The sequence below is a fragment of the Lolium perenne genome, chromosome 6 (genome assembly GCF_019359855.2).
Source record: "Lolium perenne isolate Kyuss_39 chromosome 6, Kyuss_2.0, whole genome shotgun sequence".
Lineage (NCBI taxonomy): Eukaryota > Viridiplantae > Streptophyta > Magnoliopsida > Poales > Poaceae > Lolium > Lolium perenne.
Genome location: NC_067249.2, coordinates 264,975,257 through 264,993,035, shown reverse-complemented (window position 1 = coordinate 264,993,035; position 17,779 = coordinate 264,975,257). Strand labels below are relative to the sequence as shown.

Here is a 17,779-nt window from a genome sequence, read left to right as displayed (position 1 = left end):
CATCACATTATGGCCATATCACATCACCAAACCCTGCAAAAACAAATTAGACGTCTCTAATATGGTTTGCATATTTTACGTGGTTTAGGGTTTTCGAGTGAGATCTAATCTACTTACGAATATGAACCACAACGGTGATACTAGTGTTGTCAATAGAAGAGTAAATTGAATCTTCACTATAGTAGGAGAGACAGACACCCGCAAAGCCACTTATGCAATACAAGTTGCATGTCGAGCGTGTGTTGCGGTCAAAACCCACCGGCGGGCAGCGACGGGCAACACAGTAGAGCCAGGAACAACTTAGGGCTGCGGCTGGCCCTGGTCCCTCCGAGCGACGGCCCGCAAAGCCTCTGGTACACACGTCCGATGCTGATGCAAGGGCGTGCCACCTGACCTATACCTGGTCAGGAAGGTGATGGAGATGCCGCGCTTAGTTTCCTGCATGGCATACACGTAAACATTAAATACGAGCCTCGATCGGCTCTCAGGTTGTCCTGTGAATCGGCTCAAGGAGCCGATCCACCCATGATTCGTACGAGGTGCACGAATATATGGTGGTCCTGCTTGATCTAGATAAAGCTAATGCGATCTACGACGATCTGGGGTTTTCACCGCATAATCGGATCATCCTACTCACGATTGGGCCTCGCGGCCACGCACGGTGATCGTAAGCCGATCCTAGATAGGGCCTAAAAACCAACACGAGGTTGATCCCCGGAACATCCTGTCTAGGACTAGCAAACGACACCCTACGTGCCGCTGGATCCTCCAACCCTTTGTAAGGCCTAACTATTGCAGATATTAAACTAATCCTTGTAGAACAAGGAGCAACCGTAATGGATCGGATCTACTAAATTATGATCAAGCGGGGTGCCGCCCCCACACCTAAGATAGGTGTGAGGGCGGCTAGATATGCAAGGGTCGCACTACGATAGCATGTTATGCGAAGAACTATGCTAACCCTAACACATCTATGATAACTACGTTGCTCGCCATCAAAAAGGCTTCAGTACGAGCAACGCATGAACAACATAAAGCATCTGCTGCCTAGATCGCAAGATGCGATCTAGGCAGCATGATGCTTACCGGTAGAAACCCTCAAGACGAAGGAGTTGGCGATGCGCCGAGATTGATTTGTTGGTTGAACGTTGGTTGTTGTTTATTCCATAAACCCTAGATACATATTTATAGTCCAGGGGACTTTCTAACGTGGGAATAATCCCAACCGTGCACGAGGCAAACTCTAACTAACCGACACGTAATCTACTATGTTACAGATACAAGGGCAAACTAGCCCAACTTTGCATAACAGGCCGATTCACGTAATTCTTCTATGTATACTCTTTAAATCCATCTTGATCGCGGCCCACCTCTGACTCGGTCAAATCCTGGTGATAACACATGCCCCCCTGGTTTTGATAATGATAATTTCAAAACCATTCTGTTTTCTACGAAGGGTCATGTCGTGGCAGAGCAGAACCGTTGCAGCATCCTTCATCATGATATCCTGTCTTCTCAGCTTCGCTGCAATTCGATAGCTTTAGCATCACCTCCTTGGAAACTGCAATGGCATTAAATCTCCACCAGGCTTCTCATTATTTATCCATGCCGATCGATTAGCCGTCTTCATCCCCTTTTCTGTCCCAGCCATCGGCACCAAAAAACCCTCTTTTTTCCATAGCCATGTCGTCTTCTTCCTCCTTTTCCATTTCTCTCCAATCCTCTTCCTCAAGCGAGTCGGTTCCAGAGCACGACCAGATGGAGGCGTACAACCGTCGTGCTCCCAAGTATTGGGACCAGCGGGAATGGGATTTCGACTTCGTGCCAGAGGGCGAGGACCTCGTCTGGTCAGATGGGGCCATGCCCCTAACCGACGGGGAAGATGACCTCCGGTACCTGGTCGACGGAGCACTGGAGGCGGAGAGCGACGACGACGACCCTCCCTTCCGGGGTAAATTCACCTCCGTCACCAAAGAAGAAGAGGATGACGAAGACGAAGACATCTCCTCCGACATGAAGAAGGAACAGAAGGACGACACCTCCTCTGACGAACTGCCGCCAAAGCGCATCCGTGGCTGGGCTTGGTCAGACGAGGACGATGATGATGACGAGGGAGAAGCCTCCGCTGAAGGTCACAGTAGCAGCACCGAGGGATTCGTCGACAGCAACAATGAGGGCAGCTACCCCAGCGACGGCGAAGACGGCAACAACCCTTAGAATAGGGACCTACTAGTATAGGATTAGCAGTAGCAATCTGTCCCTTTTGCTGTACAATCGGCTTCTCTTTGTAAGAAATCTTATTATCAATGGAAACTTTCCTTTGATTTTGCCGATGTTCTTTACGCTGATTTAGCCGATTCGTCCCCTTGGCCAATGCTTCATGAGCTGATAGCAACGCATCGGCCCTTTAAAATCCACCCTTCGATTCTTCAACTGATGATCCTAAGATCTGGTGGACAATGTGGAATCTTCAAGAGAGCCCTTAAATTTCTCCCACCAGTTTCAGCGATCCTCTTCTGCCTGCACTCATCATTCTGTGAAGAAGGTTGCCACGAAGGATGAGCTGATGACATATCAATCGGCTCCTAAACAGAGCATCCACCAGGCCTGCTGCCCCCCGAGCCTTACTTGAGGCGAGAAAATTTTTTTTTTACTGGCCGATTTTTCCTATCAGCCCCAATATTTTACTGCACAAATGTTCTCCTCTTCATGTTCACATGTTCATCTGGTTTAGGTGCCCCCCGAGCCGAATCTGCCAGGTGACTACAGATATCGGCTTTGTGGTTAGCCAAGGCACTGCACTTGCACGTCGGCTCTGCTAGGATCCGTGTTGACTCTCATCCACCGACGTGACAGGTGCCCAATAGATCAACGTTGAACATAAGCAGAACCTGTGGTGAAGATAATTTTGGCCGATTGCTGAAAATCGGCCTCCATATTGATCGAAACACTCAATGAAGGTTCTGTAATGTCCCTTCATAGATTTTTGGGGCCGATCACAAGGATCAGCCTCGCCATGTTTGCTCATTGGTCTGCTCCAGTTACACGGTTAGGCCAGTGGATAAAACCAGCCCAACCTCTGACTTTATCATGTTGATGCGCTTGCTGTCGTCCACCTCGAGTGCATCGTGTAATCGTGGAGCACTAAGCTCCGTCGGAAGGACGAGCACCATGTTTGTGCCAGCCGATGTTTCATCATCGGCTTTCCTTTGCTTGGGGCGCCACTCCATTTTCCGTGGACGACCCTCTTCGTCCAGGGTTCGCTGAACTTTCGCAGCCAGATCAGGTCGTGCCTTCCTCAGCGTATGCAAGTACAACCTTTCGGCTTCCTCCAAGCCGCGCAATCGCTGAACCCTGCGCTTTTCGGAACGGCTGAGTCCATCAGGGCACCACCTTGGACGGTGGTACCTGTCTTCTTCTTCTTTTCCCTCGTCTTCTGAATCCTCGAGATCTTCCAAACGAGGGGACTCAGCGCGTTTGCTTTGTGTTGGGGGAGGCCCTAGACGTTTGAACACAGACACGTTGGCTGCCTCCTTCTTCTTCTGGTTGCATTCTGGGCAATTGCCGATTGTAGGCAATCGGCTCATTCCTGAATCCCAGCAGTGTCTGAAGAAGGGACAGTCCCAGTGCTTGTCCTGGTCGTCTCGCTCCCTTGCCTTTCCTTTGGCACGGCGCTCGTGCTCCTCCTCATCGCAATCATGCCGACGATGTCTTCTGGCTTCTCTAGCCAGACGATCTCTTTCATCATCATCGCTGGATCATCGGCGTTGGTCATACTGACTCACATACTTGTTGAGGAGGTGATCAGAGAGGGGTCGCTGATATCTCATGTTCTTCACTTCTCCCTCTGTGACGTAGCGCTTGCCATCATGACGGAGCCTATCGCGTGGAGCGGCCTCCTCTGCGTCCTTGCTACGAGAGCAGCTGCCCTCGTCTCCATCCTTGCCAGAGGGGTGTCCAAGTCCTACCATATTGATGCTGAACGAGGATCCTGGCTGGCAACCTTCAGGGTAAGTGCATTCCACCATGTTAACGGTGGGGAAGGGTTGGGTGTCGACTTTCATGGCGTACTGGTTGAATATCAGACGTCCTTGCTCTATCGCCATTTGGATCTGCTGACGCCACACCCTGCAGTCGTTGGTGGCATGGGAGAGCGAGTTATGCCATTTGCAATATGGCTTTCCATTCAGCTCCTGTACCGTGGGGAATTTGAGACCTTCGGGTATCTTCAACTGCTTCTCCTTGAGCAGGAGGTCGAAGATTTGCTCAGTTTTGGTCACATCAAAATCAAAACCCCTGGGCGGACCTGGTGGCTTAACCCATTTGCAGGACACGGGGGTTGCCCCCCGAGTCCATTCAGCCATTGCTACTTCTTGATCTCCCGCAGAAACTTCGTCTTCCTCTGCCTCGACCAGGACTACTGCACGCTTGAATTTGTCCTGGTACAAGTCCGGGTGGCGCTGTTCATATGCCGACAGTTTCTGAACCATGTGCGCCAGTGAGGGGTAGTCTGCTTGGGAGGCCATGTCCTTGAGCGGTGCTGCAAGGCCCGCCATCGCCAACTCGGCTTGCTTCCTTTTCAGTCACACGAACCGAATAACATCGGTTCCTAAGATTCCTGAAGCGCTGGATGTATTCTGTCACGGTTTCTCCACGCTTCTGACGTATTTGTGCTAGATCGGCAAGGCCAGACTCGGAAGCCTCTGAGTGGTACTGCGTATGGAACTGTTCTTCCAACTGCTTCCAAGTCCGGATCGAGTCTGGTGGCAACGAGGTGTACCATCCGAAAGCCGATCCCGTGAGGGACTGTGAGAAGAGCCTCACGCGTAGTGGATCCGACACTGAAGCCGTTCCTAGTTGTGCCAAATATCGGCTCACATGCTCGATGGAGCTGGAACCATCTGATCCACTGAATTTGGAGAAATCAGGGAGCCGATATTTAGGTGGTAGCGGGATCAACTCGTACTCGTCGGGGTACGGCTTGGAATAGCCGATTGCCCTCCTTTTCGGCACCATGCCGAACTGGTCTCTCAGTATAGCACTGATCTGATCCGCTGTGCTGGCTGCAGGAGTCGAACTCTGAAGATTCACCGGGGTGGCGTACTTAGCCAGCCATGCTTGCTTTTCCAGCTCTGAGCCAACTGCAGGAGCTGAGCTCTGGAGGTTCGTCGGCGTGGCATATTTAGTTAGCCACGTCTGCTTCTCAAGATCTGTTCCTGACGTTCCTCCTACTTTCCCAGAAGTCCCTGATGTAGCGGCCTGGTTTGTGAGCGCCCAGTTACCGCAATCTGGCACATACGTGCACATGTACCCGTGAGGGATCTCCTTAGGCGCCTCATGCAAGAACTGGCAGTCACTAGGGTCACCACCGATCTTGTAGACGACGAATGCCGGTGAATTCGGCACTTCTGGTGCTGCCAACGCAAATGGCAGCGGTGGACGGGACTGGAGTGGCAACTGTCCTTGATGCGTTCCGAGAGCTGGTCCTGACGGCGAGTACTGGTGCCTCATGATTTCCTGGATCACCCGAAGAGCGACACGCTCCAACGTGTTTACCAGGTTCTCAGAGTGGCGGTGTAGCGAGTGAGCCACCAAGTAGTTGATCTCCTGCCGCAGGGACCTGGTGCGTTCTTCTGACGGGGCAGAGAGGTCTATCCCATCGAGTGCACCATCAGACGTGAACCCCTTCCACCTGATGCCATGTGAACGGGTTCTGTGGAAAGAGCCGATGAGGTCGGCTTCGAGGATGGCTTTGACCTCGTCATACTTCTTCTTGAGCTCGTCGGTCAGATCCTCGTACGTGACTGGCGTGCCGTCCGCCATCTCAGATGTAGATGGCGATGTGGTTGATGTAGACGAGAGTCCCACCGGGCGTGCCAGAATGTGTTGCGGTCAAAACCCACCGGCGGGCAGCGACGGGCAACACAGTAGAGCCGGGAACAACTTAGGGCTGCGGCTGGCCCTGGTCCCTCCGAGCGACGGCCCGCAAAGCCTCTGGTACACACATCCGATGCTGATGCAAGGGCGTGCCACCTGACCTATACCTGGTCAGGAAGGTGATGGAGATGCCGCGCTTAGTTTCCTGCATGGCATACACGTAAACATTAAATACGAGCCTCGATCGGCTCTCAGGTTGTCCTGTGAATCGGCTCAAGGAGCCGATCCACCCATGATTCGTACGAGGTGCACGAATATATGGTGGTCCTGCTTGATCAAGATAAAGCTAATGCGATCTACGACGATCTGGGGTTTTCACCGCATAATCGGATCATCCTACTCACGATTGGGCCTCGCGGCCACGCACGGTGATCGTAAGCCGATCCTAGATAGGGCCTAAAAACCAACACGAGGTTGATCCCCGGAACATCCTGTCTAGGACTAGCAAACGACACCCTACGTGCCGCTGGATCCTCCAACCCTTTGTAAGGCCTAACTATTGCAGATATTAAACTAATCCTTGTAGAACAAGGAGCAACCGTAACGGATCGGATCTACTAAATTATGATCAAGCGGGGTGCCGCCCCCACACCTAAGATAGGTGTGAGGGCGGCTAGATATGCAAGGGTCGCACTACGATAGCATGTTATGCGAAGAACTATGCTAACCCTAACACATCTATGATAACTACGTTGCTCGCCATCAAAAAGGCTTCAGTACGAGCAACGCATGAACAACATAAAGCATCTGCTGCCTAGATCGCAAGATGCGATCTAGGCAGCATGATGCTTACCGGTAGAAACCCTCAAGACGAAGGAGTTGGCGATGCGCCGAGATTGATTTGTTGGTTGAACGTTGGTTGTTGTTTATTCCATAAACCCTAGATACATATTTATAGTCCAGGGGACTTTCTAACGTGGGAATAATCCCAACCGTGCACGAGGCAAACTCTAACTAACCGACACGTAATCTACTATGTTACAGATACAAGGGCAAACTAGCCCAACTTTGCATAACAGGCCGATTCACGTAATTCTTCTATGTATACTCTTTAAATCCATCTTGATCGCGGCCCACCTCTGACTCGGTCAAATCCTGGTGATAACAGCGTGGAGCAAATCTCATGAACGCGATCATGTAAAGTTAGCCCGAGCCGCTTCATCCCACTATGCCACAAAGATGCAAAGTACTCAAACTAAAGAAAACATAAGCATCAATGCCCACAAAACAATTGTGTTCTACTCGTGCAACCATCTATGCATAGACACGGCTCTGATACCACTGTAGGGATTCTATAGAAAACAAAAAAATTCCTACCGCGAGAACGCAATCCAAGCCAAGATGCAATCTAGAAGATGGTAGCAACGAGGGGATGAACGATACTAACCCTTGAAGAGTTCCAAAGCCTACGAGAGGAGGCTCTCGTTGTTGCAGAAGATGATCACTTGCCGCTTTCAAAAGCGCGTAGAAGATCTTGACGGTGCCACAATCGGGCAGCACCTCCGTACTCGGTCACACGTTCGGTGTTGATGAAGACGACGTCCTTCTCCCCGTTCCAGCGGGCAGCGGAAGTAGTAGCTCCTCCTTGAATCCCAACAGCACGACGGCGTGGTGGCGGTGTCGATGGAGATCTCCGGCGGAGCTTCGCTAAGCGTTGCGGGAGAGGTGGAGGAGGTGGGGCGGCTAGGGTTTGGGAGAGGGGGTGGTGGCCGGCCACTATGAGGGGTGCGGCCAGCTATGGCTTTGGTGTGGCCGGCCCCCTCCCCTTGCTCCTCATTATATAGGTGGAACCCCCAAGTGTTGGACTACAAGTCTTCGAATAAGACCCCAACCCAAAAACTTCCATGTGTAGGGAAACCTACCCAAGGTGGGATTCCCACCTCAAGTGGGACTCCCACCCTTCCATGAGGAGGTGGCCGGCCACCCTTGGTGGAGTCCACCTAGGACTCCACCCCTCTAGGGTTGGCCGGCCATGATAGGTGGAGTCCCTCCGGGACTCCGCCTTCCAAAGTGATTTCTTCCGGACTTTTCTAGAACCTTGTAGAACCTTCCATAAATGCACCGGATCATTTTCAAACTTATAAAATGACTTCCTATATATGAATCTTATTCTCCGGACCATTCCGGAACTCCTCGTGATGTCCGGGATCCCATCCGAGACTTCGAACAAAACTTCGAACTCCATTCCATATTCAAGTTCTACTAATACGACATCAAACCTTAAGTGTGTCACCCTACAGTTCGCGAACTATGTAGACATGGTTGAGAACTCTCTCCGACCAATAACCAATAGCGGGATCTGGAGATCCATAATGGCTCCCACATATTCAACGATGACTTAGTGATCGAATGAACCATTCACATACGATACCAATTCCCTTTGTCACGCGATATTTTACTTGTCCGACGTTTGATCATCGGTATCTCTATACCTCGTTCAACCTCGTCTCCTGACAAGTACTCTTTACTCGTACCGTGGTATGTGGTCTCTTATGAACCATTCATATGCTTGCAAGCTATTAGACGACATTCCACCGAGAGGGCCCAGAGTATATCTATCCGTCATCGGGATGGACAAATCCCACTGTTGATCCATATGCCTCAACTCATACTTTCCGGATACTTAATCCCACCTTTATAACCACCCATTTATGCAGTGGCGTTTGATGTAATCAAAGTACCTTTCCGGTATAAGTGATTTACATGATCTCACGGTCAAAAGGACTAGGTAACTATGTATCGAAAGCTTATAGCAAATAACTTAATGACGTGATCTTATGCTATGCTTAATTGGATCTGTCCATTACATCATTCATATAATGACATAACCTTGTTATTAATAACATCCAATGTTCATGATCATGAAACTATGATCATCTATTAATCAACAAGCTAGTTAAGAGGCTTACTAGGGACTCATTGTTGTTTACATAACACACATGTATCAATGTTTCGGTTAATACAATTATAGCATGGTATATAAACATTTATCATAAACAAAAAGATATATAATAACCACTTTTATTATTGCCTCTTGGGCATATCTCCAACAGACGCCCATCGAGCTCGTACACGGTGATCTGTGCGGGCCTATCTCGCCACCAACGCACGGAGGGAAGAAGTACTTCCTCCTGCTCGTCGATGACTTCAGCCGTTTCATGTGGATGATCCTGCTCAAGTCCAAGGACGAAGCAGCAACGACAATTCGCCGCTTCCAGGCAGAGGCGGAAAAGGAGTCACGACAGCCACTCCGAGTGCTTCGCACGGACCGCGGCGGCGAGTTCACTGCGGTGGACTTCGCTGAATGGTGCGCCTATCGCGGCGTCCAGCGGCACCTCACTGCCCCTATTCTCCTCAATAGAATGGAGTAGTGGAGAGGAGGAGCCAGACGGTCGTCGGAGCCAAGGAGCATGCTCAAGGCCATGTCCGCGCCTACAGAGTTCTGGGGAGAAGCTGCAATGACCGCAGTGTTCGTGCTGAACAGATCAGTGACGAGAAGCCTGGATGGCAAGACTCCATTCGAGGGCTGGTACGGCCGTAAGACAAATGTACACTTCCTACGTGTATTTGGCTGTAGGGCCTACGTGAAGGAGACGAAGCCAGGACTCAAGAAGTTGGATGACCGCTAACGACCGATGGTGATGATCGGCTATGAGCACGGGAGCAAGGCCTATCGCCTGTATGATCTAGCAAGGAAGAAACTTGTCGTCTCCAGGGACGTCATCTTCGACGAGAGTACCAGCTGGGACTGGGGGGAGCACGGCGGTGGCGCGTTCACGCTCACTGTCAAGAACTGGACCATGCCGATGCCAGCATCAAGCGTGCCAGCCATGCCTTCGTCCCCGGCTCCAACTCCTCTATCTCGGGCCACATCCGTGGCTGATGGACCATTGAGCCCAGTCATACCCACGACTGCGAGCGAGGTCCAGCTCGTCCGCTTCGTGTCTCCACCAGCTGAACGAGACGAGGACAAGTGGACAACCTCGATGTTGGTGTCGACCCAGACGGCACCCAGCGCTACCGCCGCGTCCTCGATCTGGTTGATCCCGACGCACAGAATCCAGGGCGGGCGGAGCACCTCCTACTCACTCCCACTGGCGAGCCATCGACGCTCGCCGAGGCGGAGGGCGATGAGGACTGGAGGCTGGCGATGGTCGACGAGCTGGTCTCGATTGAGCAGAACTCCACCTGGACGCTGGTGGACATGCCCGCCGGGCACAGGCCCATTGGCCTTAAGTGGGTCTACAAGCTGAAGCGCGACGCCGATGGCATCATCCTCAAGCACAAGACCAGGCTCGTCGCAAAGGGCTACGTCCAGCGGCCGGGGATCGATTTCGATAAGGTCTTTGCCCCTGTCGCACGCCTAGACTCGGTCAGGCTTCTGCTCGCCGTAGCCGCTCAATTCCAGTGGCAGGTACACCACATGGATGTGAAGATAGCGTTCCTGAACGGGGAACTGGGCGAGGAGGTGTACGTGAGCCAGCCACCAGGATTCATCGATGGCAACAACAGCAGCAAGGTTCTGCGCTTCCACAAGGCGTTGTATGGACTTCGCCAGGCCCCACGCGCCTGGAACACCAAGCTCCACATCGTCCTGGTGTCGCTCGGGTTCAAGCGGAACACCTCCGAGCACGCTGTGTACACCCGTGGGAAGGGCAAGTCGCGGCTGTTGTTTGGGGTCTACGTCGACGACCTCTTGGAGAAGGTGTCATAGAAGCCCGGCCACATTACTCTGAAGCAGAGTGCATTCGCTGCCAAGCTCTTGGAGAAGGCAGTGCCGATGGAGCCAAGGTTGAAGCTGTCCAAGCAGAGATCCAATCCACCGGTCGATGTCATGCTCTACCGCAACATCGTCGGTAGCCTGCGTTACCTGGTACAAACGAGGCCCGACATCAGCTTCGCCATCGGCATGGTGAGCCGCTTCATGGAGGCGCCCACCACTGAGCACATGAGTGCTGTCAAGCACCAACTCCGCTACGTCTCTGGGACGATGGACATTGGCTGCTCATACACCTCAGCACCGGGTGGAGCTCATCTGATCGACTACAGCGATGCAGACTTGGCCGGCGACATCGATGATAGAAAGAGTACCGCAGGCACACTTTTCTTCTTCGCTGATTGTTTGGTGTCTTGGCAGAGCCAGAAGCAGAGGGTTGTGGCGCTGTCATCCTGCGAGTCTGAATACATTGCAGCAGCAACCGCAGCTTGTCAGGGAGTCTGGCTAGGGTTTTTGCTCGGTAATCTGCTAGGAACTGATCCTCTGGTTGCCGATCTACACGTGGACAACAAGTCCACCATTCAACTCATCAAGAACCCAGTGTTCCACGACAGCATCAAGCATATTGAAGTGCGGTACCACAACATCAGGAACTGCGCTGAGAATGGCACCATCGTGGTTCAGTTTGTTGGCACTGAAGATCAGCTCGCAGATATCCTTACAAAGGCTCTGGGCCGAGTGCGTCTCCAGATGCTCCGTGAGAAGATCAAGGTCGTCAAGGTTTAGTAAGCGCACTGCATCTGCCTTAAGGGGATATTGTTGAATAATTCAGTGCAGTGCTAGTGTAGGTCTTGTTTTTCGTCAGACATAAGCAGGCTAGCTGCAGTAGTTTCAGTTTCAGACTAGTTTTCAGTTAGCCGTTTTGTTTCAGTCAATTTAGACTTGGTCTTAGCTGCCTTGGATGCTCGTGGGCACTGGCGGAGCTATGTGCATGTCAGGGGGCAGTGCCCCCCCCCCCCCCCCCCCAACTTTTGACCATTCTCTGAAGAATTTTTTTGGGGGATAGGCTTAAATGGGATTTTTTTAACCTTTTGCCCCCCCAAAACTTAGAGATTTTACATTTCGCCCCCAGCACTTCTTGCCTAGCTCCGCCACTGCTCGTGGGGATGGACACGACCTATTCATGCAGCTAACTTGTAGGGGTGATGGATCTGTGCGGTAGTGGGATGGCACTGCCCTGTAGGCTCGGGTGTTGATCCTAGTTTCTAGCCTTTTCAGTTGTAAGCAGTTAGCATAAAGAGAGAAGAGGAATACAGAAAACATTGCAAGTTTTACGCAACACAAAATACCTGAGTCCAGTCGTCAAGCAGTGCAGGTGGCATCTAGAGGGATCACGAGGATCTCCAGGCCACCACCAGATCTTCATCACCACCGCTGCACCAAGCCTGCCTCACGCAGGCATTGATGTGCATTAGGTGTTCTAGTCTACCATGGATGATCTTGTGCTACTCTTGATGCTTTAGAACGTAACACTCTGTAGATCATCCCACAAAGCCACAGGGTATCAATTCACATGTAATCCTACCTTCTTCCCACGGAGCAGCGGGAACCTTTAGATAATGGATGCAATGGGCTGATGGCGGTTGTAATCCTATCTTCAGCCAGGGTGGTTGGCTTCATACTAAACGTCTCTATGATGCATAAACGAGCCATGTTTTTCTTATTTCGTTGCCTAATCTTTGTATCAACCCTTTGTGATTCGTGAGTTGTAAACCTTGATAGTATTTGATACTCGTGTTGCCATAAATAAATAAAAAGTCGCGTGCATCGTTTCGATGCAGAGGACGTTGCTCCTATTTCGAAAAAAAAAGTGTCTCCATCTACTTTCAGTTACAGTACTAAAACTAAAAGGGGAGAGAAAACTGAATGCCAACTGAATACCTCGCAAAATGACAGCTAAGTACAAAATGAGTCTGTAGAGTGCAGGAAGCAAAAGAAGATTTAAAGGAAATCTGAAGAATTAATAGACCATCATTGAAGAAGATTTATAGGAAATCTGAAGAATTAATAGACCATCATGTGCAGCACACACAGCGTACGTGCTGATCGAACAAATTGTTTGGAGAGAAGTTAGCATACACGCAAATGCGATGCAGCCCGTAGTTTATGCAATGGGATCGTTCAATGTCTGTCAGAGACGATACACTCATCAGAAGGCGCTGCAGTTCTTGGGCAAGCCGGTGACGTGGTCGACGGAGACGAGCTGCGTGGCGACGCAGGTGATGACGTCCTGCCGGAGCTTGGCGCCGGCGGACTTGAGCCCCTTGATGGACACGGGCTGGTTGAACAGGTTGAGCACCGGCAGCTTGGACGCCGGCGGCATCTTGCCGGACGGCAGCAGCGGCGCGAAGTCGTCGGCGACGAGCGGCACCTCGAAATCCCCCTTGTCGTGCTTGAGCTTGTTGTCCTTGGCGCTGATGTGGGCGCCGGGCTCCATGTGGTTGGTCGAGAAGCTGGTCTGGTTGGGGAAGTTGGGGTAGAGGCTGACGTACCCGCGCAGGTACATCATGTCGATGAGGAACTTCTTCCACGACGCCTGCCAGCCATTGGTGCGCGACTTGGGGATCTGCACCGGGTTCGTCTTGGCGTCCTCCGTGAAACGCGCCGCCATGTACGCGTAGAACTCGCGCCAGTGCTTGGGGAAGAAGACGGCGCCCCAGCTGCAGGGGAGCTGGTGGAGGTAGGGCGTGTTGGCGCCGAGCTTCGTCTTGCCGAAGAACTCCGTGGGGTTCCACCGCGGCCGCTCCTTGACGACCTCGACGAGCCGGGGCGTGTAGAGGGAGATGGAGGAGAGCTCCGGCAGGGACACGGTGGGGTCGTAGCGGTAGGCCAGCAGCGCGTACTTGACCCACAGGTAGTAGTAGGGGGACACCTCGATGTCGTCCTCCAGCAGGAGCCCGTAGTCGTCGTCATTGGCCGGGTACCAGCTCTCGCTCACGGCCCGGATCAGCCCGCCTTGGATGATGCGGCGGCGCAGCGTCTTGCCGCCGTGCGGCCACACGAAGTTGTTCACCGTGTTGAGCGTCGCCGCGTCCACCTTGCTGTCCATGTTGAAGCTGATCGGCACCTCGTCGCCCAGGTAGTAGGCGTTCCGGAGCGAGTTCAGGAGACGCTGCAGGGACCCCGCGCGCGTCTGCGTGATGATGTTCACCGAGATCCTCATCTTGTTCCAGTCTGCGCCCCAAGACTTGGCCCATCACGACATGATCGATCGATGCAGTGCAAAGTGTTCGATGATATGCAAGAACATAATTGATATGACGAGTAGAAGAGGTTGATGTGTTTACTTGGGAGCGACGCGGGGCGGAGGGTGGCCATCCAGAGAACCTTGGGGATGGTTTTCCTGGGGAGGAGGACGAGGGCGGTGTGGTTGACCGCGGCCTCGGTGGCCATGCGGAGCGCGTCCTCGACCTTGCCGTCGATGTCGGCGACAGCCACGACAACGCTGGGGTTGTGCATCCGAACGAGACCGCGCATGCTCGAGTACACGGCCTGCAGCACGGGAACCTCGGACCGCGACGGGCCGGAGATCGCGCCGACTGCCAGGTCGAACACCTTGAACCGCCGCTCCTTGCACACCACCTTGGGCCACTTGAGCACCGCCGCGGCCTCCTCGCAGGGGCAGTGCCCACCACCGGACACCACGAGGTACGCCTTGCGCCCGGGCGTGGTGCGGAACTTCTCCATCAGCGGCGCCAGCGCCCTGACCTCGCCGAGGGAGTGCGCGTAGAAGAGCGCATCCACCTTCTGCGGGTGCATGGCCGCCCACTGCGTCACGTACCCGGAGGTGAGCGCGCGCCACCACTGCTCGTCGCGCACCTGCACGATGTCCTTGAAGATCACCGTCGTCTCCGACACGTAGGCGAGGCGGTGCTCGCTGTCCCCCCACGTCTCCTTGTCGCCGGCGTCGACGGGGAGCACGAAGGAGCCCGCGCCCATGTACTTCTGCAGCTGGTAGCTCAGGTGCAGGTCCTCGCCCGTCATGAAGGTAAACGGCGTCTCGACGAAGAGCGTCTTGACGAGCTCCGTGGCGAGGAACCATGAGCTGGACAGGAAGTCCACCTGCACGATCCGATCAACGATGATGTCGTAGGCCGGATCGGGGAGGTAGAGCCCGGCCTCCTTGGACCGGAACTTGCGGTAGCTCGGGAAGGTGAAGTCCTTGCCCCGGAACGGCAGGATGCGACCGATGCTGCCGAGCACGGAGTTGCGGTACTTGTCGGTGCCGGCGACGTGGCAGAGGATCTCGAGCATGCGTGTCCCGGGGATCATGTCGTCGTCGAGGACGTACACGAAGTCGGACTCCGCCTGCAGCGCCATCTGGAACCGGCCGTAGTACTTGAAGTCGTAGCCGGAGGCGACGAAGCTGATGCGGGAGTCGTTGTAGCTCTCGACGATGCGGCGGAGGGAGGCCTCGTTGGGGCTCCCGAAGGCGAGCACCCAGGCGCGGTGGAACGGCAGCGTCTGGCGCCGGAGCGTGTCGAGCTGCGCGCACAGCGTGCGCCGCTTGAAGTGGTTGAGGATCACCGTGACCCGCGGCCGGGACGCCGGGTCGTCGTCGGAGATCTTCCAGCGGGACCGCATGCGGAGGAGCTCCGGGAGCGTCTCGGCGGCGAAGGAGCGGCGCTGGAAGGCGAGCACCTCGTCGTAGAGCTCGCGCTTGAGGCGGATCATGAGCGCGTCGGTGGACTTCTTCTGCTCGAACTCGATGGTCTCGTGCTCGCACACCTCCTGCAGGGGCAGCAGCGGCGGCCCGCCCTCCTCCCCGCCGGCCATGATGCTCTGCTTCCAGCGCTGCGCGACGCGGGCGGCCCACGCGAAGTCCGGCTTGCCGCGGAGGTCCACGGCGGGGCTCATGTAGTAGAGGAGGAAGGTGGCGTAGATGGCGAAGGCGAGCTGGAGGCAGGTCAGCGCCGCCACGAGGCGGGACGAGTGTCTCGCCACCGACGAGCGGCCGGTGACCGTCCTCGGCTTGACGCCGACGTAGTCGCCCAGCTTGTCCTCCATGGAGTCGTTCTTCACGATGTGCGCGCGGGTGATGCCCATCGCGACGATGGCGGGAACTCGCGCCCACTGCCTAGGTTTGAAAAACTAGTGAGTCTGACTTCACTTATGCCGCTGACTTGCTTAACTAGCATGCAAAATACGAAACTCTCCGCTACTTTAAACGGCATGCAAGCTAGGTAGGCACGATGAGTTGCTTAATTAGTCAGCGATGGCGTTTGATTTGCATGATCGGTGTAGTAGGAATTCAGCAAAGCGGACAACCGGTTCAGACAAGAACAAGCAACATACATCTTCAGAAAAAAAAGGACGGTAAACAGCGTATAGAGATGTGACTTGCTCGGAATTAAGAAACACCAATTACCTTAGCTGGAGACAAAATGCCAGCAAGAAACACTCGATCTTCACAACAAGGACATATATTTTTGGGGAGGCAGATCAAAACCGATATGACAATGCCAAAACAGCTACTGAATCTGCGCAGGGCATCAAAGGCTAATCCTCTGAAGAATCAGAGGCAAACCGAACAACGTAAGATAGAAGGAATGATCAAAGGAAGTAAGATACAGGAGATCGATTAAGTCGATCACCACAGTCACAGAGGAGGACTAGTCTATTGTAGCTAGTGTGTGATCATGCTGCTGCACGCATCATGGACTTGAGGATCTAGATAGCTAGGCGCCTAGGCTGTGATGCACTGCGTGCCCTCCCATTTATAAGCTAGCAATGGCGATGCACAAGCCAGCAGCAGCGAGGCATCACGACGACGAGTGTGAAGAAAGCCAACCGAGCATGCACAAATAGGTCAAACGCCTAGCATGGAAAGATGAACACAGTGCTAACCTAGCACAACATCAATACGTTACCTTTGCACCAGTCCAAGCATCCGCTGTGGTGAGTGAAAAAAATTTAGAAGTTTTTTGACGAAAAGCAAAATACTTATGGCATGTACAATGATACATAAGACGAGCCTTTCCTTAGCCCTCCATATCACAATAAAAAAAAAGTTGTACAACGACTATCTCTTATTGTCATTCGTAGCAATTAAAAGAGTGTTAATTAAATTTTATTGTAGAATTGTGTTAATAAGATAAATCAAATGGTACAATGGAGAATACTCTTCTCTTGCTACATGAGCCCACCGTGGACCTCCACAATGGAGAAAATCTAGTAGGTTTTAGGGTTTACTATTATAGGGCACCACATTTACGGTATGGATCATGATTTAGCAAAGGCACGTAATCTGAAGTTAATTCTATCAGCGTTCCACGCCACTTTCCACGCCACTTTCCACGCAAATAGTTTGAATTTGAGAGGAGCCTTGTATTTCCAAATCGGGTCGTGCCACGCCCACAAAGTACGCCCCTCAAAAAAGGCCAAGTATGCAGACTTCACGGAGAACTCTTTCGAAGTAGTCCATATCCATGTAAACGAGTCGGCCATGTCCTCCACCAAGTGCACACTGGAGAGCTCGTTCCAAAGATTGAGATATTGGACCAACGCTGGGACCGAGAGACCTACCGAGAGATCATGCACCCAAGCATGTGCCGGCAGCCCCTGCGCCACAGTACGGGTGCGTAGGGCGCGCTTGTCCACAAAATCAAGCAAGAGTGGAGTAACCATATCCACACTTTTGTTATTGATCCAACGGTCTTTCCAAAAGAGGCAGGAAAATCCATTTCCAAGCACCGGCATAACCGAAGCCTGAAAGATGGCTCTAGCATTTGTCGTGCAAGGCAATTGATCACAAGTTCACGCTCTATCAGACGAGGTTCGACATATCCATAGCCATTTCATGCGAAGGGCATCATTAAGCATGTGGAGGTTCCGAATCCCCAATCCACCAAACCTTGTGGGAGTGCAAACTAAGGACCAAGCAAGGGGGCACCCCCCCCCCCCCTTTGGCCGATGGTTTCGCACACCAAAGGAATCCACGACATAGCCCCTCAAGGGCATTGATCATCCACATGGGTAAGTCAAGAGCCATCATAATATATATAGACATCGCCGCAAGCACAGCCTTGACCAGCACCGATCTCCCTTGGAGGTCAAGAAGGGATC

The 17,779-nt window shown here is 53.0% G+C and overlaps 2 protein-coding genes across 3 annotated transcripts; one reads left to right on the top strand and one right to left on the bottom strand.

Annotated features, from left to right (window-relative positions):
• The first annotated feature begins 10,717 nt into the window (after nucleotides 1–10,717).
• On the top strand, nucleotides 10,718–11,440 carry LOC127309866 (secreted RxLR effector protein 161-like). Its single transcript, XM_051340581.1, has one exon. It carries the CDS (start codon nucleotides 10,718–10,720, stop codon nucleotides 11,438–11,440), a length of 723 nt encoding a protein of 240 aa, XP_051196541.1.
• A 1,129-nt stretch (nucleotides 11,441–12,569) lies between these two features.
• LOC127305473 (uncharacterized) lies at nucleotides 12,570–16,384 on the bottom strand. 2 transcript variants are annotated; one of them, XM_051335889.2, is made up of 3 exons: nucleotides 16,083–16,384; nucleotides 14,002–15,791; nucleotides 12,570–13,888 (listed from the first exon to the last, which is right to left on the bottom strand). In XM_051335889.2, the coding sequence occupies exons 2-3, from the start codon at nucleotides 15,758–15,760 to the stop codon at nucleotides 12,864–12,866; spliced, it is 2,784 nt and encodes a 927-aa protein (XP_051191849.1). In that variant the 5' UTR covers nucleotides 15,761–15,791; nucleotides 16,083–16,384; the 3' UTR covers nucleotides 12,570–12,863. The 2 variants fall into 2 exon arrangements, with proteins under 2 accessions (XP_051191849.1, XP_051191848.1); XM_051335888.2 differs by having other exon boundaries at nucleotides 14,002–15,787.
• Between the last annotated feature and the right edge of the window lie 1,395 nt (nucleotides 16,385–17,779).